Source organism: Corythoichthys intestinalis, chromosome 18, assembly GCF_030265065.1.
Source record: "Corythoichthys intestinalis isolate RoL2023-P3 chromosome 18, ASM3026506v1, whole genome shotgun sequence".
Taxonomy (NCBI): Eukaryota; Metazoa; Chordata; class Actinopteri; order Syngnathiformes; family Syngnathidae; genus Corythoichthys; species Corythoichthys intestinalis.
The window spans coordinates 16,717,246-16,743,424 of NC_080412.1; the positions used below are offsets into that span (position 1 = coordinate 16,717,246).

Here is a 26,179-nt window from a genome sequence, read left to right on the forward strand (position 1 = left end):
GCTCACTTTCACCCCTGGAACCACGTGACCCAAAAATTTGATGTCCCCATATACAGTATGAACACCGGATCTGTTATGGATATATTTTTTCATGAAATAATAAAACTAAATTGTATAAACTCATAAGAAAAAATACTAAATACCATCTGGTTATCGCCCCTTATAACACTCTAATGTTTTATTAATTTTATAATACAGTATATAGCACTGCCATTGTCAACAATAGACGGCCAATTCATTGGAACTATGTTAATTGGCTGTGAATGCTCATTTTCAGAGACGTCTAGCGCTGTCAATGGCAGCCAATGAGCGCTCTAGAAAGCTTTTTCTGTCTCGTTTTTATTGCCTCCTTCAAAAGTAGGGTGTAGAAGAAAAAATAAATAAATTATGACATATCGCCCAGCCCCAAGTTGACTATTATACATGATTTATTTAAGATTGTTTTTTCCCCCCACTTCTGTTCTATTGCTGTGAAAAAGAAGACTGTCCATAGCCTATGTTTTGTCATCTTTCAAAACGGATAAGAAGCAAGAGCGTGAGAGTTGTGCTACTCTTTTTGTAATATTGTAATAATAAAATAAAATTCTAATTTATGCTTTCATACGGGTCTGAGCTGCTGTGTGGACTAAGTGCTGTATTCTATCAACTGCAACAATAGCATGACATGAATATGATGGAGGTATTGCGCACAGTTATATACAGACAACTTGTAAAAAATAATAAATAAAAATGAAGGATGTGCATTGTTGCTTGCACGCACCAAAACACTAGGTCATTAAATTTTACAGATACTGCTTCCAACAAACAAGTGTGACATTTACTAATCGCTGTGTGCTCATACTGCAAGGTTGCTCATCTCGGTGGATTGGCGTCCTTTTATGCTCTCTGCAAATAAGCCTCGCCAGCTCCTCCCTGTGGAACAAAGTGGAAATGGAGATGAAGGTAGTCATTGCTATGGAAGTGTTTTCCAGCTATTACAAGGTTTTTTTGTTTTGTTTGTTTTTTAAGTGTGGAATTCAAAGCTGATCATTTCTTATCAACATTATGGTTTTGAAGCTTACTGTTTTCATTAAAAATATATATAAATAAATAATAACTTTATTTAGCACTCATTGGCTGCGCTTCACGGCGCAAGAAGTCCAATCCATTTTGACTGGGAAGAGCAGTGAAATGAGCATCTACCGCTGGTCCTCCCACTTTTAATGAATTGGACGTCTATCATTGTCAATGGAAATAAATTAAGATTTTTTTCCCTTTCTTCATACTTATATTGGTGGCCGGAACCAGATAACATTAGTTTTTATTTAATGTGTATGTAGTTTTTATTAACATTTTGTTAATTTAAAATCTTATCTAGTCATATAAAATATACATTTTAAAAATAAGACCTGGTCATGTATTCCACACTTGTATACCAAATGTTAATATTACTGTCTACATGATCAAAATGTGATGTGACATACACAGAAATACAAATACAAAGTACATCCCTAAATGTCCAACAGACACAACAACTCAAAAATCGGCATCGACTTCCCCACAGAAAAACGCGCACTCACGCACACCTGTATTTACGAGCATGGGCTAAGCTACTAACCGAGCATATACAGTATCTTGTAAATTCATTTTCGGGGTCATCAACACCCCCCCCCCCCCCCCCCCTTCCACAAAAGTCAAACTAAGCCTATAATACTTGATAAGAAATCCATAATTTTACAAATAAACCTTTTGAAATGATTCAATTTCTTTCATATATTGCTTCAGAGTGGACACATTATGATCAACCACACTTACCATAATATACTTAATAAACTGCTAAATCTGTTTTGTTTATTTAATATTAAATTGCTTATCACAGTTGAATTTCCTGTCACTGTGTGAAGCGTGATGTGATTAATAACTGGAGAATTTTCTTAAAGGGACGCTAACACGACAGGTTGGACAGTGACACTAGAGACAACAATGTTTTTTTTTTTTTCTTTTCTTTTTTTTAACTAAATAATATATTTCAAATTGATAACGACACGTGATTAAAGAGTTAATCCACTACAATAAAATCATAATAATTATTTTGGATTTTTTTTCTATTTATATTAGTTATTTTATAGACTGAATTTCAATGAAACATTGAAGACAAACCAAAATTCCATAACAACCATTTACCAGAATTAAGTTAAATTAAAAAAAAAAAAAAAAAAAAAAAAAAGATATATAGTGAGGAGAACAAGTATTTGATACACTGCCGATTTTGCTGGTTTTCCCACTTGCAAGCCATGTAGAGGTCTGTAATTTGTATCATAAATTCTCTTCAACTGTGAGGGACGGAATCTAATACAAAAATCCAGAAAATCACATTGTATAATTTTTAAATAATAAATTTGTATTTAACTGCATGAAATAAGTATTTGATACATTACCAACTAGTAAATATTTCGGGTCTTGGTTCTTGTTTAAGAACCCCTCCTGTTCTCCACTCATTACCGGAAGTAACTGCACCTGTTTGAACTTGTTATCTGTATAAAAGACACCTGTTCACATGCTCAAACAAACAAACTCCAACCTCTCCACAATGGCCAAGACCAAAGAGCTGTGTGAGGACATCAGGGATAAAATAATAGACCTGCACAAGGCTGGGATGGGCTACAGGAAAATAAGCAAACAGCTTGGTGAGAAGGTAACAACTGTTAGGAGCGATTATGAGAAAATGGAAGAAGTTCAAGTTGACGGTCAATCTGCCTCGTTCTGGGGCTCCATGCGAGATCTCACCTCGTGGGGCATCACTGATCATGAGGAAGGTGAGGGATCAGCCCAGAACTACACGGCAGGACCTGGTCAATGACCTGAAGAGAGCTGGAACCACAGTCTCAAAGAAAACCATCGGAAACACATTACGCCGTCATGGATTAAAATCCTACAGCGCACGCAAGGTCCCGCTGCTGAAGCCAGTGCATGTCCAGACACTTCTGAAGTTTGCCACTGACCATCTGGATGATCCAGAGGAGCAATGGGAGAAGGTCATGTGGTCGGATGAGACCAAAATTGAACTTTTTGGTCTAAACTCGGCTCGCCGTGTTTGGAGGGAAAAGAAGGATGAGTACAACCCCAAGAACACCATCCCAACCGTGAAACATGGAGGAGGAAACATCATTTTTTGGGGCTGCTTCTCTGCTAGGGGTACAGCACGACTGCACCGTATTGAGGGGAGGATGGATGGGGCTATGTATCGCCAGATCTTGGCTGACAACCTCCTTCCTTCAGTGAGAGCCCTGAAGATGGGTCGTGGCTGGGTCTTCCATCATAACAACGACCCAAAGCACACAACCAAAGCAACTAAAGAGTGGCTCCGTAAGAAGCATCTTAAGGTCCTGGAGTGGCCTAGCCAGTCACCAGATCTGAACCCGATAGAAAATCTATGGAGGGAGCTGAAAGTCCGTGTTGCCCGGCAGCAGCCCCGAAACCTGAAGGCTCTGGAGAAGAGCTGCATGGAGGAGTGGGCCAAAATCCCTGCTGCAGTGTGTTCAAACCTTGTCAAGGACTACAGGAAACGTTTGGTATCTGTAATAGCAAACAAAAGTTTCTGTACCAAATATTAAGTTCAAAACCGGCAGTGTATCAAATACTAGTTCTCACCACTGTACTTATTAGATATACCTAATAGATATACCTATAGGTAATTTAGGAGCCTATACCTATACCCTTGAATTTATAACAGGCGGTAATTGATAATGCACAAAAAAATTGTGTTTGTCCAACTTCAGTGAAAATACAGTTAAATTTATACTGGGGACACAAATGGTACCCAATTAAAAAAATGAATCCGTAACAAACAACCAAGTAGGTAAGATGTGGAGAAAAATCTTGACACGCTGGGGAAAAAAATGAACGCAATTTGGGAGTCCTATAACTATTCAAAACCTTTGTTTGTTCGAATTGGCGTTTTGTCTTCCAGCCGCCGCGCTCGATCCCAGTAACCGGGCTCCTCATGGATTTTCCCCAGGTGGATGTTCCATTTGTTCCAGTTGACTTCCTCCACTCTGCCATGACAAGAGGACACATGCTCCAATCACAGGCCAATTGTTGTCAATGACTCTATCAATTTTAAGTTATCTTCATTGCGGAATGAAGCTGACCTGAAACAGCGGCGTTGATCTTGTTCAGAGGACGTGCCCAGGTTTTTGTCCACCCCGGACCGAAGCCTCTTTCTCGCACAAAATGGCAATCTTTTCTCCATGTCCAGGATGGTGATCCCCCTCTGAAAAGAAAAACGAAACCCCTCGCACTACTGAGCTTATCCTGTCAGGGTCAACGACAACACTACTGACCTGCAGCTTCCAGATGCTCGTGCTCTCCATGGTGATCTTCTCCACAGTGCGGTTCATGAGGGCGATGAGCATGTTCAGAAGCAGGATGTAGGTGAGGATGATGTAGAAGATGAGCAGCACGTAGAAGACTTCCTTGTACTGGTAGTGCTCGGTGAACTCCATGTCTCCCATGCCGATGGTAAACTTGAAGAGTTGCAACGTCGTGTAGGAGATGTTTCGGAAGGTTGGCTTGATGCATTCAGATTCGGGTTCAAGCGGTCCGAAGAGGCGGCCCTTCTTGTTAGTGATGTTCCTGGCAGGGGGCTCGATGAGCAGCGTGACCACCGCTGTAACAGGTGATGGAACAGTGGTTCAAGGAGTTCTGCAGAAGACCCACAGGGCCCTTTTGTTGTACACTGACTAAATCTAAGCAAAGTGGCGTGTTAGATTAAGTTTTTGACTGCCTTGACCCGAATTTACAGGCTTTATTCCATTTCTTTCAACTGTTTGTCCACTATCTGATGAGAGGACCAGCTGTTTTGTTCAGTAGAAGGTTGACTCACAATTGATATGAAGAAGTACATTATTGGCCCGAATATAAGCCGGTGTTTTTTGCATTGAAAAAGAGGGGGTCGTCTGACTCGTCTTATATTCGCGGTCTAGACATTATACCCATTCACGATGCTAGATGGCACCAGATATCTTTGAAGCGATGTTCTGTCATGACAGATCTCAGCTACTCTCAAGTTTAACCAGTTTGCATTATTTTATTGCAGTGTTTTTCCTCATTCAGATTTGTTTCAAAACGACGGTAACATTTAGACTTCACTTTGATGGTTAATGCAGTTATTGCAATTTTGTTGTTTTATCACAATAGATTAGTTTATTTACATTTCAAAAAGCCAGAAGCCATTCATTTACGAATGTGATTGCACTTTACATATTTAAATGTCCAGATATTAAGATTTGAATGAGCAAAATAACATGGTTTTTCTCTCAAATATATTGTTATAATCATTTGTTTCCGATGTACTGTAATTATTTTCTGTGTACAAATTAATTTGGTGTTCAAAAAGTCTTTTTTCAAACTAGAGTCTTGAAAAAGAGGGGGTTGTCTTATCATCAGGGCCGTCTTATATTTGGGCCAATACAGTATAACTGACTGATGGGCACCGTAGACTAGGGTGACCATGTTTTTATTTAGATAAATGACGACACTCGGTCCGGCCCGAGATACTTGAATTTTACTCGAAGTTCACACAAAGGTCACTTTAATATATTTAAAGTGGGACTCCTCTGTCTGAATAGAAAAATTCAGTTTTATAAATAAGAAAAATACTGCCATATAGTATACACCGCTGGCCAAAAGTATTGGAACCCCTGCAATTCTGTCAGGTAATGCTCAATTTCTCCCAGAAAATGATTGCAATTACTAATTATTTGGTTTTAATACCTTTATTTATTTTGCTTGCAATGAAAAACCACAAAAGAGAATGAATATATATATGTATATATATAATCATTTTACACAAAACTCCAAAAATGGGTCGGACAAAAGTATTGGCACCCACAGCCTAACACTTGGTAGCACAACTTTTAGGCAAAATAACTGCGAATAACCGCTTCCGGTATCCATCAATGAGTTTCTTACAATGCTCTGCTGGAATTTTAGACCATTCTTCTAACGGCAATTGCTCCAGGTCTTTGAGATTTGAAGGGTGCCTTCTCCAAACTGCCATTTTCAGATCTCTCCACAGGTGTTGATTCAGGTTATGGGATTCAGGTCTGGACCCATTACTGGCCACTTTAGAAGTCTCCAGTGCTTTCTCTCAAACCATTTCTGGTGCTTTTTGAAGTGTCTTTTGGGTCACTGACCGGCTAGGAGACCCATGACCTCTGAGGGAGACCCAGCTTTCTCACACTGGGCCCTACATTATGCTGCAAAATTTGTTGGTAGTCTTCAGATTTCATAATGCCATGCACACGGTCAAGCAGTCCAGTGCCAGAGGCAGCAAAGCAACCCTAAAAACATTAGAGAACCTACCAACATGTTTGACTGTGGGGGCAGTGTTCTTTTCTTTGTAGGCCTCTTTTTTTTCCCTGTAAACTATGTTAATGCCTTTTCCCAAAAAGCTTTACTTTTGTCTCATCTGACTAGAAAACATTCTTCCAAAACATTTTTGTGTTTTCTCAGGTAAGTTTGGGCAAACTCCAACCCAGCTTTTGTATGTCTCTGGGTCAGAAGTGGGTATCCTACCATAGAGTCCCTTTTCATTCAGACGCCGACGGATAGTACGGGTTGACACTTTTGTACCCTCGGACTGCAGGACAGCTTGAACTGGATGTTAATCGAGGTTCTTTATCCACCATCAGCACAACCCTTCGTTGAAGTCCCTTGTCAATTTTTCTGTTCTGTCCACATTTAGGGAGGTTTGCCACAGTGCCATGGGCTTTACACATACTGATGACACAGCGCATGGTAGACAGAGGAGCATTCAGGTCTTTGGAGATGGACTTGTAGCCTTGAGATTGCTCATGCTTCCTCACAATATTGCTTCTCAAGTCCTCAGAAAGTTATTTGGTTTTCTTTCTTTTCTCCATGCTCAATGTGGTATACACAAAGACACAGGACGGAGGTTGAGTCAACTTTAATCCATTTTAACTGGCTGCAAGTGTGATTTAGTTATTGCCACCACCTGTGATGTGCCACAGGTAAGTAACAGGTGCTGTTAATTACACAAATTGGAGAAGCATCACATGATTTTTCAAACGATGCCAATACTTTTGTCCGGAGCAATTTTGGAGTTTTGTGTAAAATGATAATTATGGGGAAAAAAAAAAAAAAAAATCCATTGTCTTTTGTGTTTTATCATCGCAAGCAAAATAAATGAAGAGATTACTACCAAAGCATTTGTAGTTGGAAAAAAAAAATTGAGCATTATCTGACAGAATTTCAGGGGTGTCAATACTTTTGGTCAGCATTGTAGAAGAAGACGTGCTATTGTAATACTATTTATAGCTAGGAATGTAGCATACGTTTGCTCATTCACTGCAGCCGTCCCACTTCAAAAGAATTGGACGTCTAGTGTAGTCAATAGCAATTACTGAATTAAAATTCCCGTTTTGACCCCCAAAAAACGGGAAAATTCCGTTTTGACTAAATAACATGAATTTCTTAAGAGCATATTGGCAGGCATGAGCAAGTAAACATTTTGCTATTTTGGTTACCATGGTGAAGTCAGGATAAAATTCACAGTATCCAAGGTGAGATGTTGCAGCGGTCAATGACGAAACCTCAACAGCAGGTTGTAACATGTATGTTACATTATTGATGCTTTTTTATGCTTTAGAAAAGTTTGTCTGAATTTTGGAGGGCTTGGAATCGATTAGGGAATTTACATAGAAAACGCGTCTCTACTTATAGAATTTTCAGGTTTCGAGACTACTTGCGGAACCATTCATTCCGAAAGTAGAGGACCCACTGTATTTTTATTCTATCGCTCTTGGTTTTATTGGATTGTTAAAAAGTTCCCGTTTTATTGGTTCACCCTGTCCTATTCTGCATGCCGTGCAGAGTAGTACCTGCTGAAAATCCAAAGAGGAAGACGAAGTATACAAACAGGAAGCGCAGGATGTCGCTGAGAATCATCTGCAAAGAGAAAAAGCCTTAGAGACTCAACAGCTATTTTACAGTACCTATCTGCACCGGTGTTGCCAGTGACAGTACCTTCTGTATCATGACGCTGTAGATGCCCATTTGTTTGCTGCCTCGAGCGAAGTAGAGCAGGTTGACCCAACTGAGGGCCAGGCACAACACCAGAAAGCCTAGGTACTCTTGTCTCCCAGTTATATAGAGGCTGGCCGCGGCCAGGAAAAGCACTGCCTGCACAAAGCTGAAAAGCGCATAGAATGAACATTTGTCAAAATACAGTTCATCTGAGTTTAATGTCTTTCGTCACTCTGACATGATAAATCATTATCAAGCCCTCAAGTTGAAATGGAATGATTGAATCACGTTACTTACAAAAGAATATCATAATATCCGTCAATCAGCAAGGTCTGCAGCTTTGGCCGTTTCCTCTTCATGTCTAATAACTACATATAAAATTTCAACGGCGCCATTAGGTGAATGACAGATATTGAGGGAATGCACATGCAAGTCGACATACCCCGATGAAGAAGAAATAGCAGTTTGCCACTGTTATTAGTAGCTGCCCTGAAATATACAGGTAACCTGTCACGCTGTGCTCCAGAGGGAATGGTGTCTGAAGACAAAAAAAAAAATGCTGTATATCAACAATTTCGTCATCATACTTAAGATATGAATTTCTACAACAGCCACCTTTCCCTCTTTTTTGTTGTAGGCTACCACAGTGAAGATGATCAGGTACCCCAAGTAGACCAAGAAGTTAATACCAAACATTCGGCCTGCAAACCTCTTCCATTTGTCCTCAAGCAATTGCCGCAGAGGTTCGGTCTGGAGCATCACGTGGCGGTTCTGGGAACAAAAACAAAACATTTAACAGAAGCTACTTGGATATAGTCGAACACAGTGACTCACGGGGATATCACTGCCGTAGACCAGTATCTCTAGAACCGAGTTGTTTTCCACCGAGTCCACTGAGGCCAGGTCGTACAAGGAGCTCTGGACCGGCCCGTAAACCCACTCGGTGAATTTTCGAGACAAATGTTTGGTGTGGCTCTCTTGGAACTCTCGCTTCAGGATGTGTGCGAAAAGCTGCAAAGGCATTTCTTTTGATTATTTTTCATATAGTCGGAACTGAATGAGCTACTACGTGGCAGCTTTGCATGTAATGTAACTTCAACATATTCAAAAAATTCATATCTCGCAGGCTTCTCCCCCCTATATTCACAGTTCATCCAAAATTTCACTTTTTTTTGGACCAAAAACAAGTGCCATTTGTGTCCTGTGGCACATGAAATATTTCCGCTTTGAAACCTCCCCATTGCCTTTTCATGACATTCACATGATTCCAAATTCAATACAGTATAGTCACCAAACATGCACATATTTTTAACATTTTTGACCAAAAATTTTGCCATTTGTGGGACAGGGAGCAAAACATGTTGATGACCCCGAAACGCAGTGACAGTGTAAAATTAACTTGCAACATATGCAGTGTATATGTATATAGCGGAAAACACAGACAAGGCTGAAAAAGCAGTTTCTGCTCTTGGACCCCTCTTAAAAAAAAAAAAAAAAAAACCCGCTGTATTTTAAGCCAAAAGAACTGTTGTGTTTGATACAACAATATGTCTATATGCTGCCATAGCAGTTTCATGCCGCATTAAGCCCCCGAACTATTTTCAATTTTTCCATTACACCCTGGTGTCCTCCGTTTACAGACATCGCGCAACCGCTTTTGTTTCAACTCAGCCAAAAAAAGAAGGCAAATAATCATATTTATTATTCGAAATGTCTATCATTTTTAGCTTAGAATCATTAAATGATGTCTAATAGTTTAAAAAAAAAAACTTTATAAAATTATTCACTCACATATTTTAAACTTTTAAATCACAATGAAAAAAAAAAAGTGTGTAAATAGGTCACAGATATCTACCTCATAAATTGCGCTTAATTGTATTCTTTTGTTACTGTCGCATTTTCCCCGATATTTTAGATGATAAATAGTTGATCCAAAAAAAACAAAACAAAAATTTTAAAAAACGTTTAAAAGGGTAAACCATTCACAGCTGTGTCATGACACTCTTGAGTTTTTGACTCGAAACAAGGTAAGTACGCAATAATATCTCATTAAAAGCACAGTGTCTTTAATCATGCTCTCACCTCGAATTAGGGTTTAGGGGTTTAAGCCGTCCTCTTCAAAATTTTTCTTCCTCCAGAAAATTGAGATTTTAATCTTTCCAACGATGTATCACGCATAAAGGAGAATCTTGAAATTATGCTAAATTTGCCAAAATTGGGGGTCTCAGAGCGGAACTTCAAGTCACCTGAGTGAGCCATAAGCATATATGGCTCAAAACACTCAGGTGACTTGAAGTTCCGCTCTGAGACCCCCAATTTGGCCAACTTTCAATATTGTCCGATATGCATGTGTGATACATCATTGGAAAGCTTAAAATCTCAAATTTCTGAGGGAAGAAAAATTTTGAACATGAGGGCATTTTTTTAAAAATGTTTTTTAAACAGCAAAACCCGATCTGCATCTGCAGATGAGAGCACGCATGAGCAGAATTACAGACGCCATGACTTTAACGAGATATTGTTACCTTGTTGCGATCCAAAAACTCCACGTAGCATGTATCACTGAGTGTCAAGACACAGCTGTGAATGGCCACACCTGGATTGTTTTGGGATTTTATGGGTGAAACATGGTAATATAAAAAGAGTCACGATGCAGAAATCGCAGACATCAAAGCGTGGTCGAGATTTTTTTTCCCATATATTTACCCTTTTAAACATTTTTTTTTCAATTTTTCTTTGGATCGATTATTCATCTTCTAACATATCGGAGAAAATGCGACAGTAACAAAAAAAATACAATGAAGTGATAGTTATGAGGTAGATATCCGTGACTTTTTTACAGATGCTATTTTTTACCATTGTGACATAATGTTTAAAAGTTTAAAATATGCGAGTGATTACTTTTTTGAAGTCTTTTTTTTTTTTTTTTTTTTTTTTTTTTTTTTAAACGAAATATTAGACATCAGTTAATGATTCTAAGCTGAAAATGACATTTTGAATAATAAATATAATTAATTACCTTAGTTTTATGGCTGGGTTAAAACATAAGCGGTTGCGCGACGTCTGTAAACGGGGGTTTTCAGGGTAAAACGGACAAATTAAAATTAGTTAGGGGGCTTATTGCTCCATGAATCTGCTATTGCAGCATATAGACATACTGTATTGATCTATCATACACAACAGTTGTTTTGGCTTAAAATACAGCAATTTCTTTTAAAGAGGAGTGCAAGAGCAGAAACTGCTTTTTCAGTCTTGTCTGTGTTTTCCGCCACATACCTTCAAGCTCAGTTGTTGTTGAAGCTTTTGAAAGCTAAGATATTCGGAATTTCTTTAAACCTATCTTGCCTCCTCAGGTGTAGTTTTGGCTAAGCAAAGCGAAGGACCATCGTTAAGTTGCTAGTCACATGACCTGTTCGAAAAATAATTTTGACCCATTATGAGATACTCTGTAGGATTCGTGTTCATTTCATTCATTTTTGTTGTTTGTTTTATTGCTTTACAACTTTTATAGACAGCACTTTACCGGTGAGGTCTTTATTTTAAATTAGTATATAGGAACGTCAATTACATGCAATGACATTTTTCGGCCACCGGTGGGGCACTACACCTATCTTCCTTCAATCTCCGCATATGAATTATCACCAGTTTCCATTCATTTCCAATGGCTCGTTGAGTATTTCGGCTTCAAATCATTTTTCTTTTCGTGTCATTCACACATGAGTCCAACTTCAACATGGTCACCGAACATTTCAAATGTTTTCACATTTTTTACTGTAATTTCCTCAAAACGTTTTGGACCAACACATCACAATTTTTTACCTAAATTTCACCATCTTTCATCCAGTCCCATTCATTTGTAAGAGTGTAAAACTTGGCTCCTTTTGATTTTCTACCTGGACTTTCACAAAATCTACACAAGCAGACCATACGCAGAGATTAAGAAGTGGACAGGGGGGCATTCCCCCCTCCCCCGCCACAAAAGTCAAACTCCGCCTATGAAGCAGACCCAAAAAATATCAGTAGTCCTGATTTTTGACCCGATATTAACAGGAAGTGAGCCCAAAATGCCCCCTAATGAACAGGAAGTGACCCCGAAATACATTCTAATCAACAGGAAGCGTCTGAGGTGTTTACAGACCATCACAGCAAACCTACTATCACAATTTCTTTAGAAATGGCATTTTCTAGTTAAACTAGTGATTTGTCATTTGACTGGGTCAGTAATGTTTATGTTTAGTCACTGTGGACTACGTACCCCGCTTTTCCCAGTCTTAGCAGCCAGTTTGAGAGGTGTCAGACCATTGTTGTTTTCAATCTCCTCCAAGTTGAGTTTGGGTCTCAGCCGCGCCGATATGGTCAGGATGAGGTCGTACATGCTGGTGATAAATAAGTCTGTGTTCTCCTTGGTGTTGTCAGCCACCACCACTAGGGCGTGCAGCACCGTGTTGCCCTGAGAGTCGGCCGCGTTGGGCGAGGCTTGATGGTGCTGGTTGTCCAGGAGGAACTCCACCATGTCTGGTTGGTTCGTACACGCTGCCAAAGAGAGCGGAAGCTCGCCTGGCGATAAAATTAAAAAGTAATGTTAATGGCTAATGTAAAAACAGCTGATATTCAGTGGAGGATAAAGTACTCACTTTTTTTACTTCCCGTAATTTTTGGACTATAAGCCGCTATTTTTTCCTTCATTTTGACTCCTGCCGGTTATTTGTTGATTTATTTGGGTTAATAGGGTCCGATCAAGTCATTTTCAAAGTATCAGAATCGGCAAAAAAATATCGGCCATGCCTTTTTTAATATATATGCAGTATGTATATATATATATATATATATATATATATTTTTTTTTTTTTAATTAAATCGTTTTCTAATTGTATTTAACGTTGCAGACATAATATGTTACACTCATCCAGAGTCTTTAGTTTAGGCTTAAGGTAGGGTTATCAAATTTATCCCGATAACGGCGGTAATTAATATTTTTAAAATGTAACACGTCAAATATTTAACGCAATTAATGCATGCGTTGCACGATCCACTCACGTATTGTCGCGCTCAATCTGTAATGGCGCCGTTTTACCCATTTAGAAAGATAAAAGGAAGCGTATAATGAGTAGAGTGAATTTTGGCAGTCTTTGGAGCCTTTTTTTAATAGGCTAAAGCCTAACAATCCTTCTCCCTACGAATAGAAATATCATGGGAAGCAATGTGGGGAAGCAAGGTAGCAATTGATCTTTTTCTTAACACCTTTTGTTATTTCCAAACGTCGAGAAGATATATCAATTGGTAGCACTACGTACAGTCATGGTTCCACTTCCCATCATGTATTTGGGTTGAATGGCTGCAGTATCATTTACTGAAAGCTCAACAAATACACTAGATGGAAATATTTAGTCACAATATACAAAGTCACAAGTCTTTCTATCCGTGGATCCCTCTCACAGAAAGAATGTTAATAATGTAAATGCCATCTTGAGGATTTATTGTCATAATAAACAAATACAGTACTTATGTACTGTATGTTGAATGTATATATTCGTCCGAGTTTTATTCATTTTTTTCTTAATGCATTGCCAAAATGTATATGATCGGGAAAAATTATCAGGAATTATTGGAATTGAATCGGGAGCAAAAAAAAAAGCATTCGGATCGGGAAAAATCGGGATCGGCAGATACTCAAACTAAAACGATCGGGATCGATTCGGGAGCAAAAAAAACATCGGAACAACTCTAGTTAATAGGTAAGACTTTATTTAATGGCAATGCATACTGGACTGTCTCAGAAAATTAGAATACACAATATTCTAATTTCCTGAGTCAGGAAATTAGAATATTGTGTATTCTAATTTCCTGAGACAGTCCTGTATATATACACAGGACTGTCTCAAAAAATTAGAATATTGTGTATTCTAATTTTCTGAGACAGTCCAGTAAGACTGTCATAAATATGATATGACCCTATCATGGGCATTACTGAGTTCTTATGACAGATGTCATTAAGTGTCATCTTTCAAATTAAGTCACGAACTCAATTTATGTCCAGCTCGGATCTTTTACATCTATTAAAAGATGAGATCTGTCAAAAGCATTTATTAATGCTCATGGTAGTGTCATGTCATAATTGTTTTATGGCGCCACTGTCAAATAACGTGTTACAAAATACCAGAGCTAGCGCTTTGTTAAACAACTACAGTACATGAGTAACTGAAGAAATAATTAGCACAGAACATGAATTTTGATTGTTATTTTCATCTGTAGCGCTGCAATGCATGCTAGGAGGCATGGTGGACGACAACAATGTTGACAGCAGGTGGCAGCAGAGGTTGACTGTATCTCCCAAGGGAGCAGTAATGGCCAAATGAAGCTTCTTAAAGCAATGAAGCTTTGCAGCCATTTGATTCAAAGCTTCATGGTGGTTCATTTGGTATTATGACAGTTTTATGATGCCACCGTCAAATAAAGTGTTACTAGTTAATATCTTTTGGTGTGAATATCCCTTAATACAGTGAGGGCATCTGCAGCTAATAGTCTAGTGTGGCTTATCAATGAACAAATGTTGTGTTCATGTCAAATTTGATGGGTGGCGGCTCATAATCAGGTGGGCTTTATAATGCGAAAATTACGGTAAGTATAAATACTGATACAGGTGCAAACAATTACTTAAGTAAAAGTACACGTATCTAAGAAAATATTACTCAAGTAAAAGTATAAAAGTACCTGCTTTGAAATTTACATTTAAAACTATTTTCTCCCGATGCAAAAATTTTATATATGCGTGTATACTGTATATACAGTCCCTGACAAAAGTCTTGTTGCTTATCCATTTTGCAGAAATAATTGCTAATAACCTGACTTTTAATTATTCAGTTGGTTTCAGAAATAGCTCGTATGAAAGCTAAGACCTTCCCAAATTATGTTGAATGTACAAAAATATATTTGTTTCACTGAAAAAAGATTTATCATTTAATGAAGACATAAAGGTGAAATTTTGGCAAGACAAAAGTTTTTTCGCCTACAGAAAGTGGTGTGAAAATTGAACAAAAAATTTACTTCAAATACAAAAATGTTACATAACATAAGAGAATTAAGTAGTGGTGCTATGAGATCCAAATTTAATATTTTGTATGTCTTCCATGGGTTTCGGCAAGGATTCATACAATTTATTGATGAAGTCATCAGGAACATCAAAGAAAGCAGTCTTGCATGCCTCCCATAGTTCATCAACATTCTTGGGTTTCGTCTTCCATGCTTCCTCTTTCATCCTGTTCATGTCTGGTGACTGGGCTGGCCAGTCCTGGAGGACCTTGATCTTCTTTGCCTTGAGGAAATTTGAGGTAGAGATTGAAGTATGCGATGGAGCACCATCCTGCTGCAAAATTTGTCCCTTTTTATGGTTAGAAATGTAAGAGGCAGCTAAGATTTGTTGATATTTCACCCTGCAGATCTCTCAGGGTGCAGACAATTCAAAAACCGTGTGGCATTTGCCAAGGCCCACAGCCTGTCAAAAGGATGGACGCTGGAAAAGTGGCAAAAGGTGGATTTTTCAAAAGAATCTTCCATTGAATTACACCACAGTCACCGCAAATATTGCAGGAGACCTACTGGAGCCCGCATGGATCCAAGATTCACTCAGAAAACAGTGAAGTTTGGTGGTTACATCTTTACCAAAATCATGGTCTGGGGTTACATCCAGTATGGGGGTGTGCGAGAGATCTGCAGGGTGGAAGGCAACATAAATAGTCTGAAATATATAAATATATAACAAATCTTAGCTGCCTCTTACATTCCTAACCATAAAAAGGGACAAATTCTGCAGCAGGATGGTGCTCCATCGCATACTTCAATTTCTACCTCAAACTTCCTCAAGGCAAAGAAGATCAAGATCCTCCAGGACTGGCCAGCACAGTCACCAGACATGAACATCATTGAGCATGTCTGGGATAGAATGAAAGAGGAAGCATGGAAGATGACCCAAGAACCCCAAGAATGTTGATGAACTCTGGGAGACATGCAAGACTGCTTTCTTTGATGTTCCTGATTACTTCATCTACAAACTGTTTGAATCCTTGACAAAGCCCATGCAAGTCATACAAAATATTAAATTTGGATCTCGTAGCACCACTATTTAATTCGCTTACGTTATGTAACATATTTTTGTATTTGAAGTCCATTTTTTGTTCAATTTTCACACTACTTTCTGTAGGCAACAAAACTTTTGTCTTGCCAAAATTTGACCATTATGTCTTCATTAAATGATAAATCTTTTTTCAGTGAAACAAATATTATTTTTGTACATTCGACATCATTTGGGAGGGTCTTAGTTTTCACATGAGCCATTTCTGAAACCAATTGAATAATTAAAAGTCAGGTTATTAGCAATTGTTTCTAAAAATGGACAAGCGACAAGACTTTTGTCAGGGACTGTATATACATATACAGATATATGAGTCAACATTCAAAGAAACAACCTGAAAAATCATACACTGCTCATTTTACAGAATGGAAAAAACAAGCAATAGGTGCATATCGCCACCTACTGCACAAGAGTATGCACCACCCATCTGAGGGCGCGCTGATCTCACTGTTGGTTTTTAATGGTCGATATCTGGTCAACCTGCCTAATCTTGCTTATCCTCGCGTTGCTGCTTCTAGTGCTCAATTACCGTATAGTTGCACAGGACTTATCGATTGCACTGGAGGCATGAAAACGAAACCATCAATTCATAATGAGAAAAAAAGAAAACGAATAAAAGGAACGTGTAACACAGGCGACAATTTGAAAAGTAGGGGAGTAAAAAGTACAAATACGTGCTGTAAAATGGCGTAAAAGTAAAGAGTCCCACTTCATATTTGCACTCAAGTAAAGTACAGATACACAAAAATGTACTTAAAGCAGAAATGTGAAGTAATTTCATAACATGCCAAATAGGGTCACAATTAAAGTAATTAAACATTGTCCAACAAATAAAGCATGAAAAAATAATTTATATGTTGTATATTTGACAAAATAATCGCGTTTCCGAAGTTCGAGCCTGAAAGGGGACGAACCCGGAAGTGATACGTCACACCGAGAACAGCGATGGCAGCGCTCCATACATAAGGCCGCCATACAAAGCCCTTCAAACAATGATTCAAACAGCGATATAAGCGATAGATCGAGCGCAAGGGAGGAGATCCAGGTTTTTGAAGAGTTGGAGGAAGAAGAGGAGGTTGGAATTTTATGTTGGACCTAACATGTATTAGCCAGACGCTAATCAGGATGCAAACAATGTGCCTAGACTACCTGACATGGAATGGAGACAAGACCCATCGAGATTTCAAGATTGGTAAAATATAAGCTGTTATTATTTTCATGATTTGAAGATGCAGGCATTTGCACATAATTTTATGTTTTTGTCTATCTGATGACATTGTGTAAAAAAATAATAATCAGACTTCATGTTCATTTTGGCAGATCCAGCAGCTCTCGTGCATATAAAATAATAATATAAAAACGTTGGGGGGAAAGAAGGAGATGAGTCGTTGATGGCTTTCTCCACTTTATTGTGGCAACAATAAGAAAACAAAATAATTGCGGACTGCCGCCACATTCGACAGCGAAGTTTTGCTTCTCGCTGATCTTCCCCTCGCCTCCTACTACTCACAGCTCTCCAGTCCCAGCGTCTCTTAAACGGATCGTGCATAGTGTCTTGTTATGAGCTTTTTGTTGACAAAGGTATCGAACACACGACGTGCTGACAACTTTGTTTCTTTATTAACACATGGAGCTAACAGTACAAACAGCTTGGGGCTCTCGGCAGGAAGTGGCGTCTAATAGCATGAGGAAATGTAGTTTTATCACACAAGCGAACAGATTACAAAGCACCACTTCAGTGTTGTCCCGAGACTACATTTCCCATGATTCCCTGCGTGACCTGCGCGCTGGCTGATTCGCTGCGAGAAATTAAAACCAACACGCTTGTTCGTCAGATGTCACCTGTCAGCGGCTCTCATAATACACGAACTAGAAGGCTATCAAGCGATCACCGTGAAAGAAACGCCGAACCGTACAAATGCAATGCAATGCTTGAAGCATGAAAGTGGAAATACATAATACAAATACAAATAAATGTGCACAAACTCAGTAATGAAGTACTTTTACTCCTTTACATTCCACCATTTTTTTAAAGCAACTCCGGTTCATCATCACATACTTGAACTTGAGTTATGTTTACATGACATTTACATGAAGTTCAACACGGGGTGCACTCACCAAAGTAGAAGTTTGGCCCGTCGTGTGGCTGGAAGAATTTGCCCAAAGCTTTAGCGTGGACATCTGCTCCTTTACTGAGAAGAAGCTTCACGTAGCTCAGACTCCTTCGCTCTATGGCTATGTGCAGTGCCGTCTGGCCTTTTCATTAATGAACAGACAACATTTCCACAATGTGATTAAATAAATACTAAATTCAAGGGTCATTTATTTCCCAACTTACCTTTGTAGTCATAGTCAGTGTAAGCTGCGTTGACAAACTCTTTAATGTCACCCGTTCTCTCTGAGACTTCTAATAAGAATTCAACAGTGGGATTCTTGCCGTCTCTGAGGTGTAGCAGTGCCTTCATCAGGGCAGTTTTACCGTATGACTGATCTGCAACCCAAAACAGGTCATTATCATTACTTTTTTTTTTTCTTTAAGCTAAACTAGGAGGACTGGGACACCCCTCCCAGTCAAAATGGAATGGTCGCTCGCGCCATTAATGGCAGCCAATGAGTTAAATACTATGATAAAAACAAAAAGAAAATCAACTTTAGAGTGCGATTGAGAGCCATAACCAGATTATACTTCTATTTTTATTCATTTATATTTTATTCATAATTTTTGCATTAACATTTCACTATAGCGGCCATGACCAGAGTGTATTTCTGTTTTTATTCATTTTGATTAATAATCCTTTTGTGGTAACATTTTGATTAATAATCATTTTGTGGTAACACTTTACTGGAATTTGGTGTCATAAAACTGTCATAAGTCCGTCATAATGATGACATGACACTGTCATGAACATTAATAAATGCTTATGACACATGTCAATCAGTGTCCTAACCCTAACAAAACTCTTAAACTCCCAATCCAAAGACATTTGAAAAAAATCTCCATATTGCATCAAAAGTGACATAATTTACTAAATGACACTCAATGACATCTGTCATAAGCCCTCATTCATATTCATGACAGGTGTTATGTCATCATTTGGACAGTATTATGACACCGCGTTCGAATCAAAGTGTTCAAAGTGAAACCAGTTTTTAATAGCATTTTATTCATTTATAAATGTATTTACAGTGGTACCTCTACTTACGAAACTAATTGGTTCTGGAAGTAGTTTCGTGACGTGAAAATTCTGTAAGTAGAGACGCGTTTTCCATGTAAATGCCCTATTCTGATCCAAGCCCCACAAAATTCAGACATAAATCTTTGCATAAAAATGTTACAAATGGATTATTGCACAACAAACATAAAATCTAAATTGTGCATAATGTAAAAAAAAAAAACAAAAAAAAAACTAAGAATAAAAGTTAATACACTCATGTAAAGCTGTCGGAACACGAAGGGTGAATGAAGAGGATGCTTGGATACACACATACACTTACAGATGAGGTCCCTCTGTGTGTTACAATAATGCAATGTAATTATGTAATTATGTAAATATACCATGATAGTTTCATGATTATGATGGTCTTTTGACAGTCTTATGATGGCGCTGTCCAATTAAGTGTTACCCCAAATAAGTCAACAAATAAGCCATACTGAACTGTAAGCCGCTGGATTCAAAATAAAGCAAAAAAAGTAGCGTTTTAAAGTCCGAAATTTACAGTGATATTTTCCCATTGAGACGTGTCTTAACCTGAAAATTCTGTATGTAGAGACATTCGTAAGTAGAGGTACCACTGTATTTGTAGTACGTGTAAAGTAATGTTAAAAAATTATGCAATAATAATAATAATAATACAAATTTTATAATCGGAATTTAAAATACTATGGATATTCTGTCATCATTGTAGCGTTTTTGCCTTGTTGTTGGCAACTACGGTATATCACAAAAATAGATAGAAATAGAGAAGTGCTGGAGTTTGGGTGTTATGGAGACCAATGACACTCACACAGAGAGTCTGTGAGTTTCTTCATATTTTGGTGCAGGTAGTGGGAAAGGCCTTCCAAGCTTGAGACGTCCCCTCTGGCCGCCGCTTCAAACAGCCTGTTGATGTCAAATGTCTGGCCGTCCCGTTTGGTGTTGTCCTGATCCACACCTCGAATCCCCCTAGAAACACAAAATGTTTCACAGCAAAGGTATTTTTTGTGAATGAGAGAACACTCTTTTGCATGTGAGGATCTTTGTTGCGTCAGGGAGGTTTTAGGGCACAGGTGTCAAACTGGAAGCCAGGGGGTCTGATCTGAACCTTCACATAATTTTGAGTGGCCGGCGAAAGTAAACTGTAAAGGAATGGCTCACTTGTCAAAATTGAGGTTAAATCGTATTTGAGGTTTGCTCTCCTCCATTTCCTCCTGGTAGTCCGTGTCCATAGGGGCTTTGGGTGCTTGCTGGCCCACCCTTAAAACAGACCCTAAAACATCTTGTTTTGGTGATTTACGGCGACATTTCTCTGCCTCTGTCCTGTCGTCGGCCTCCAGAGAGAAGCCGTGCTTCTCCGATTTCTTCATCTCCGCACACCGTAGTCTGTACCAAACACAAGTAAAAAAGGTTTTACTCTATATTCAAGTTTAGGGAGCGAGAGTAGTCATGTTAAGGTTCTTTTGAGTCAGGAAAATGTTTTACGGTACAACAACAGAAAAACAAGCTATTTTTATCTTTCTGCTTGGAATTGGAATGAGTTTATCACTAGTATATGTCCAATCCGTTTGAAGTAGGAGTAGGAATGTTCATGAGCGTTCATTCGTTGCATCCCTCCCACTTCAAACAGATTTGACGTCTATGGCCGTCAGTAGCAGCCAATGCAAAGCAATTAGTTCATTTTAGGGCATTTCACATCATTTAATGTTGATTTTGGGCCATTTGAAGGTCACTTCTTGTTGATTTTGGGTTACTGAAAAGGAAGTGACTCGAAAATTTCCCCCAAATGAATAGGAAGTGACTTAAAATCAACAGGAAGTAACCTGCAAATGCCCTAAAACGAACAGGAAAGTGCCCACAAAAATTGACTGTGAAATCTCTGGTTTCAGTGCCATTGGACATCCAATCCAGTCAAAATGAATTGGATGTATAGCGCCGGCAATGGCAGCCATTGAGTTAACATAGACACTACTCTATTCTTGTGGAAGATTTTGGTAGCAACCTATTGGTTCCTTTTTTCTTTTTTTAAACAGTGACACATTTTTAAAACTATATTTCCATTATTGGTCAAAGCATATCGATAACCTTTTGGACTACAAAGTACAGGTAGTCCCCAGGCAGTGTTGTCAGTAACAAGTAACGCGTTACTATAATCTGATTATTTTCTTTCAGTAACGAGTAATCTAACGTGTTCATTTTTCCAAACCCGTATTCTAATTAAAGTTAGTTTCCTTAGTGTTTTGGGACTGAAATGCTTGGCCAGTCTGTCAGCGCTGGTGCACATTCGAGCAGAGTGCAGCCACTTGTTCAGATGTGCAAGGGAATGTTCATCTGTGTACGTCAATGAATGAATGAATTAGTATTTTTCCTTCATTCTGGAGGGTTCCAACGATATGTTAGACCCCCTACGTGCGCGGCTGTTTCGTAGCTTTGTCGTTGCAACGGCGGGTAGTCATCGCTCCAAGCTGGCATTGTTTACATCATATTTGTGTTGCACAGTTATGCCATGAGGTGACGTGTTCGTTTAGTATCTTTGGGATGTGTTGTAAGTCCGATTGAGTGTAAAGTGCGTAGTTGCCACTGCATTTTGTGGCCAAATTGAACGCGTGTGTGTAAGGCATACTTCTGGGTTGTGCCCGCACATCCATGGTGCGCGCCCACCCTCACCTTTGTGTTTATTGCAATGTGCAATTCATTTGTGTGTTGTTGATTATTCCGCAGTCAATTTGCAATGTTTTAAATTGGCAATGATAAGCTGTTAACCCTAACGCCTAAATCCTAACCCAAAATTCAGAATTTTTGAGATTAGGCTTAATCTTTGAGTTAGCCGGGTTTACTTAGTTGGTGGAGTTGATTTCAACAAATTCCGTGCAGTCTGTCAGTTATTTGTTAGTTTCCGAGCTCCGGAGTGGCTAAGCTAGCGCGAGTCAATGGTGGTTGAAATCCACTCTATCGACTACTTAAACCTCCGCTAACATAAAAAATTCTGATCTTCCCCTTTAAATTCAATTATCGGAAAGTCAGTGACATGCGGTGACATTTTTCTGTTGTCATTCTTATGTTGAGGCAGCAAAGGGAGAACAATTGGTAAAAAGTAACTTATGGCGGAAAACACTCAGGTGACTTGAAGACAAGACCCCAATTTGGCCAGATTTCAAAATTGTCCGAAATGCACGTGTGATACATCACTGGAAAGCTTAAAATCTCAATTTTCTGGGGGGAAGAAAAATTTTGAACAGGAGGGCATTTTTTAAAAAAAAATTATATATTTTTTTAACAGCAAAATCCTAACTTGAGGCGAGAGCACGCGAGAGCAGAATTAAAGACGCCGCGATTTTAACGAGATATTTTCGCGTACATACCATGTTTCGATTCAAAAACTCCATGTAGCATGTATCACCGAGTGTCAAGACACAGCTGTGAATGGCCACAGCCGGATTTTTAAATTTTATTTTATAGGTGAAACATGGTGGGTGATATAACAAGGGTTGCGATGCAGAAATCGCAGACAAAAAGGAGTGGTTGAGATTTTCTTTTTCATATAGTTACCCTTTTAAACGTTATTTTTCAAATTTTTTTTTTTTTTTGTTTGGATCGATTATTTACCATCTAACCTATCGGAGAAAATGCAACGGTAACAAAAAAAATACAATTAAGCGATAGTTTTGAGGTAGATGTCCGTGACTTTTTTACAGACGCCAAATTTTTCAATGTGACGTAATTTGTTTAAAAGTTTAAAATATGCGAGCAAATCATTTTATAAAGTTGTTGTTTTTTTTTTCAAACTAAATATTAGATATCAATTAATGATTCTAAGCTAAAAATGACAGACATTTTGAATAATAAATATAATTACTTACCTTCTTTTTATGACTAGGTTGAAACAAAAGCGTTTGCGCGACGTCTGTAAAAGGGGGTTTTCAGGGTAAAACAGACAAATTGAAAATAGTTTGGAGGCCTAGTGTGCCATTAATCTGCTATGGCAGCATATAGACATATTGTTCTATCAAACACAACAGTTCTTTTGGCTTAAAATGCAGCAGTTTATTTTAAAGAGGGGTGCAAGAGCAGAAACTGCTTTTTCAGTCTTGTCTGTGTTTTCCGTCTTATAATTAGTTACTTTGATAATAAAGTAATCAGTAAAGTAACTAGATTACTTTTTTTAGGCGTCTTCAGTAATTAAATTACTTTTTCAAGTAATCTGTGACAACCCTGTCCCATGGTTATGACGTACCCGACTTTCGTGATTTGGACTTTACAATGCTAGCGTCTCCAGTTCTTTTTTTTTCTTTAATTACATTACCTTATTATTATATCATTACCTGATTTATATTACATTGCATTACTGTAACTCACAGTATCTTATTTTTTACTTTATTTTAATAATATGACTGCTCTGCCCTTTGCTGAAATGTGTATTTGATTATAATTTTGACTTTTGTTTTGTGATGCATGCTTTTATTTTGGCACAGGAAGCATAGAGTAGGTAGCACTCACGCACGAGAGTAAGCGCGTATGTACACACGAAGAAGAACGTAATTGCGCCCGTGCACACACGAAGAAGAGCACATTTGCTCCTATGAAGAAGTCTCGCAGCCAAGTGAGAGAGAGAGAGGGTAAAAATACAGGTGTACAATGACGTACAACATGTTTTTCAATAGTTATTTTGGGATTTAGGGTGTAATTAGGGGTAATTAAAGGGTTCATTCCGACTTACGCGGAAATTCGGGTTACGTCACTAGTGTAAGAACAGAACTAGTTTATAACCTGGAGACTACACATATCACGATATGTCACCTTTTCGATATATTGTCACACCCCTAAACAACTGCAGCCATAAGTTTGTTTTTCCTTCCTGTAAAAAGGAAGGATTTTTCTCATATTAACACAACTTTGTCTCATTTTCATCTATATTTTCGTAAATATATTCTCTGCTGTTCTTTAGAAAGTCGGAAAAGTCTGAATTGTGGCGGAATGTGCAAAAAGACGTGACCATGACCACAGGGAATCACCTCTGCAGCAGACATGTGATGTTTGTCTGCCACTGACTAACAAAGAGCTTGTTTATTTAAAAAAAAAAAAAAAAAAAAAAAATCTTCTCCCTGATGACTTGCATACATTGATCGGAATAAGGACATTGCAATAAGGGTATTGCAATTGATACAATCAAATTAATGGGGCAGAGACTCTACGTTTGGAATGCGATCAAAATAAAAAAGATTGTGTAAACGATAATAGGAAGTAAAATGCTTGTTCCCATTTTCTTTTTTTAAAAATGGGGAATAGATGACTTGGCATGGAAACTAAGAGGCGCATTAGAGGAAGGGGTAAATGCAGCCAACTTACATCTGCGCTCATTTATTCATAAAACATAAACCATAAACAAAACTTGACAAGCCACTTGCAGTTTTCATTCATTCATTCATACAATAATTGAAAGAACTATAGGTCTGACTAAAATAATGATGTTTATCATTCGACTAGATTAAAAATTCCAATTGAAGAGACATTCATGGATCAAAAGTGTGCTTTATAGTGTTGACCTTGCAGAAAAAAACAACAACAACCATGGTCCAATCTGCTAGGATGTAACAACAAGATGGCATGTTACACATGACCAGAAAACAACACTGAATCTTGAGCAACAATTTGAATATTTTGAAGAGAAAAATGGACTCACGCTCACTGCAATGATCCAAAAGTCAGCTTCCAGATGATTGTTTTCTTATATGAACACAAGAAAAAACAAAAATAAGATCACTGTTCGGGCTGCTTCGGAGAGCCGGCCAGTTGTGTATTGTCTGTTGAGATGTTGGCGTCTTACAGACAAGATGAGCTCGAGAAGGAGGAGTGGGTGGGTTGTGACCCGCCCTGGAGAATATCAGAGCACATTAATGTGGAGCTTGGAGTGCTTAAAAGGAGGATGTATTGATCAGCTGTGCACAAGCTCACATGTACAGTGTGGTTTTCGGGTTTCAAATGAACCAGGCACATATTAAATTCCTGATGTTTTCGTTTATTTTTAGGATTTAGCTTATTGCATGCCATTGATAACAATAGATGTCCAATTCATTTAAAGTGAGTTGACTGGCTGTGAATGCTTATTTTTTGATGGCGCTAGACGTCCGTCAGTGGCGGGCAATGAGTGCCCAATTAAGGGTTTACAGTCATGTGAAAAAATTAGGACACACCATGAAATATTCAGTTCTTTATGAAGAAATGTTCACTTATCAATGTCTAATCTTGTTCTTCTTTATCTCTGGAAAAGAAAGTGATTTAATTGCACGTAAACAACAAAAAATAACATTATTTAACTCATTAAACCAAATATATCAACAAAAATGCATATTCTCAGGAAAATGTTAGGACACCCTACCAGCTACAGTGGCATGAAAAAGTATCTGAACCTTTTGGAATTTCTCACATTCACGCATAAAATCACCGTCAAATGTGTTCTGATCTTTGTCAAAATCACACAGATGAAAAAACAGTGTCCGCTTTAACTAAAACCACCTCATATTTTAATGAGGATAGTATGCAAACAATGACAGAAGGGGGGAAAATAATTACGTGAACCCTCTGCCTAAGGAGACTTAAAGAGCAGTTGCAACCAATTTTTTACCAAATATTTTAAGTCAGGTGTGTGCCCAATCACTGATGAGTGGTTTAAAGCTGCCCTGTGCACTATAAAACACACACCTGGTAAGAACTGTCTTGATGAGCATTGTCTGATGTGCATCATGGCTCGGTCAAAAGAGCTGTCTGAAGACCTGCGATCACAGATTGTTGATTTATATAAAGCTGGGAAAGGATAAAATAAAAAAACATG

At 38.3% G+C, this 26,179-nt stretch overlaps 1 protein-coding gene across 1 annotated transcript; it reads right to left on the reverse strand.

The window, feature by feature from the left end:
* On the reverse strand, positions 1–25,202 carry trpv1 (transient receptor potential cation channel, subfamily V, member 1). Its single transcript, XM_057821518.1, has 16 exons — positions 25,031–25,202; positions 20,512–20,736; positions 20,162–20,319; positions 18,495–18,647; positions 18,275–18,412; positions 12,284–12,585; positions 8,863–9,039; positions 8,644–8,799; positions 8,471–8,566; positions 8,326–8,396; positions 8,029–8,194; positions 7,884–7,950; positions 4,323–4,648; positions 4,131–4,252; positions 3,916–4,034; positions 1–912 (listed from the first exon to the last, which is right to left on the reverse strand). The coding sequence occupies exons 2-16, from the start codon at positions 20,718–20,720 to the stop codon at positions 836–838; spliced, it is 2,337 nt and encodes a 778-aa protein (XP_057677501.1). The 5' UTR covers positions 20,721–20,736; positions 25,031–25,202; the 3' UTR covers positions 1–835.
* Positions 25,203–26,179: the final 977 nt, after the last annotated feature.

Bases quoted from the DNA above. Each gene is read 5' to 3' on its own strand.
- trpv1 (XM_057821518.1), bottom strand. From the start codon at position 20,720: ATGAAGAAATCGGAGAAGCACGGCTTCTCTCTGGAGGCCGACGACAGG. The intron at 20,320-20,511 runs GTGAGCCATTCC...TTGTGTTTCTAG, and splicing joins TTTAACCTCAATTTTGACAA to GGGGATTCGAGGTGTGGATC. The intron at 8,800-8,862 runs GTGAGTCACTGT...TTTTGTTCCCAG, and splicing joins TCTACGGCAGTGATATCCCC to AACCGCCACGTGATGCTCCA.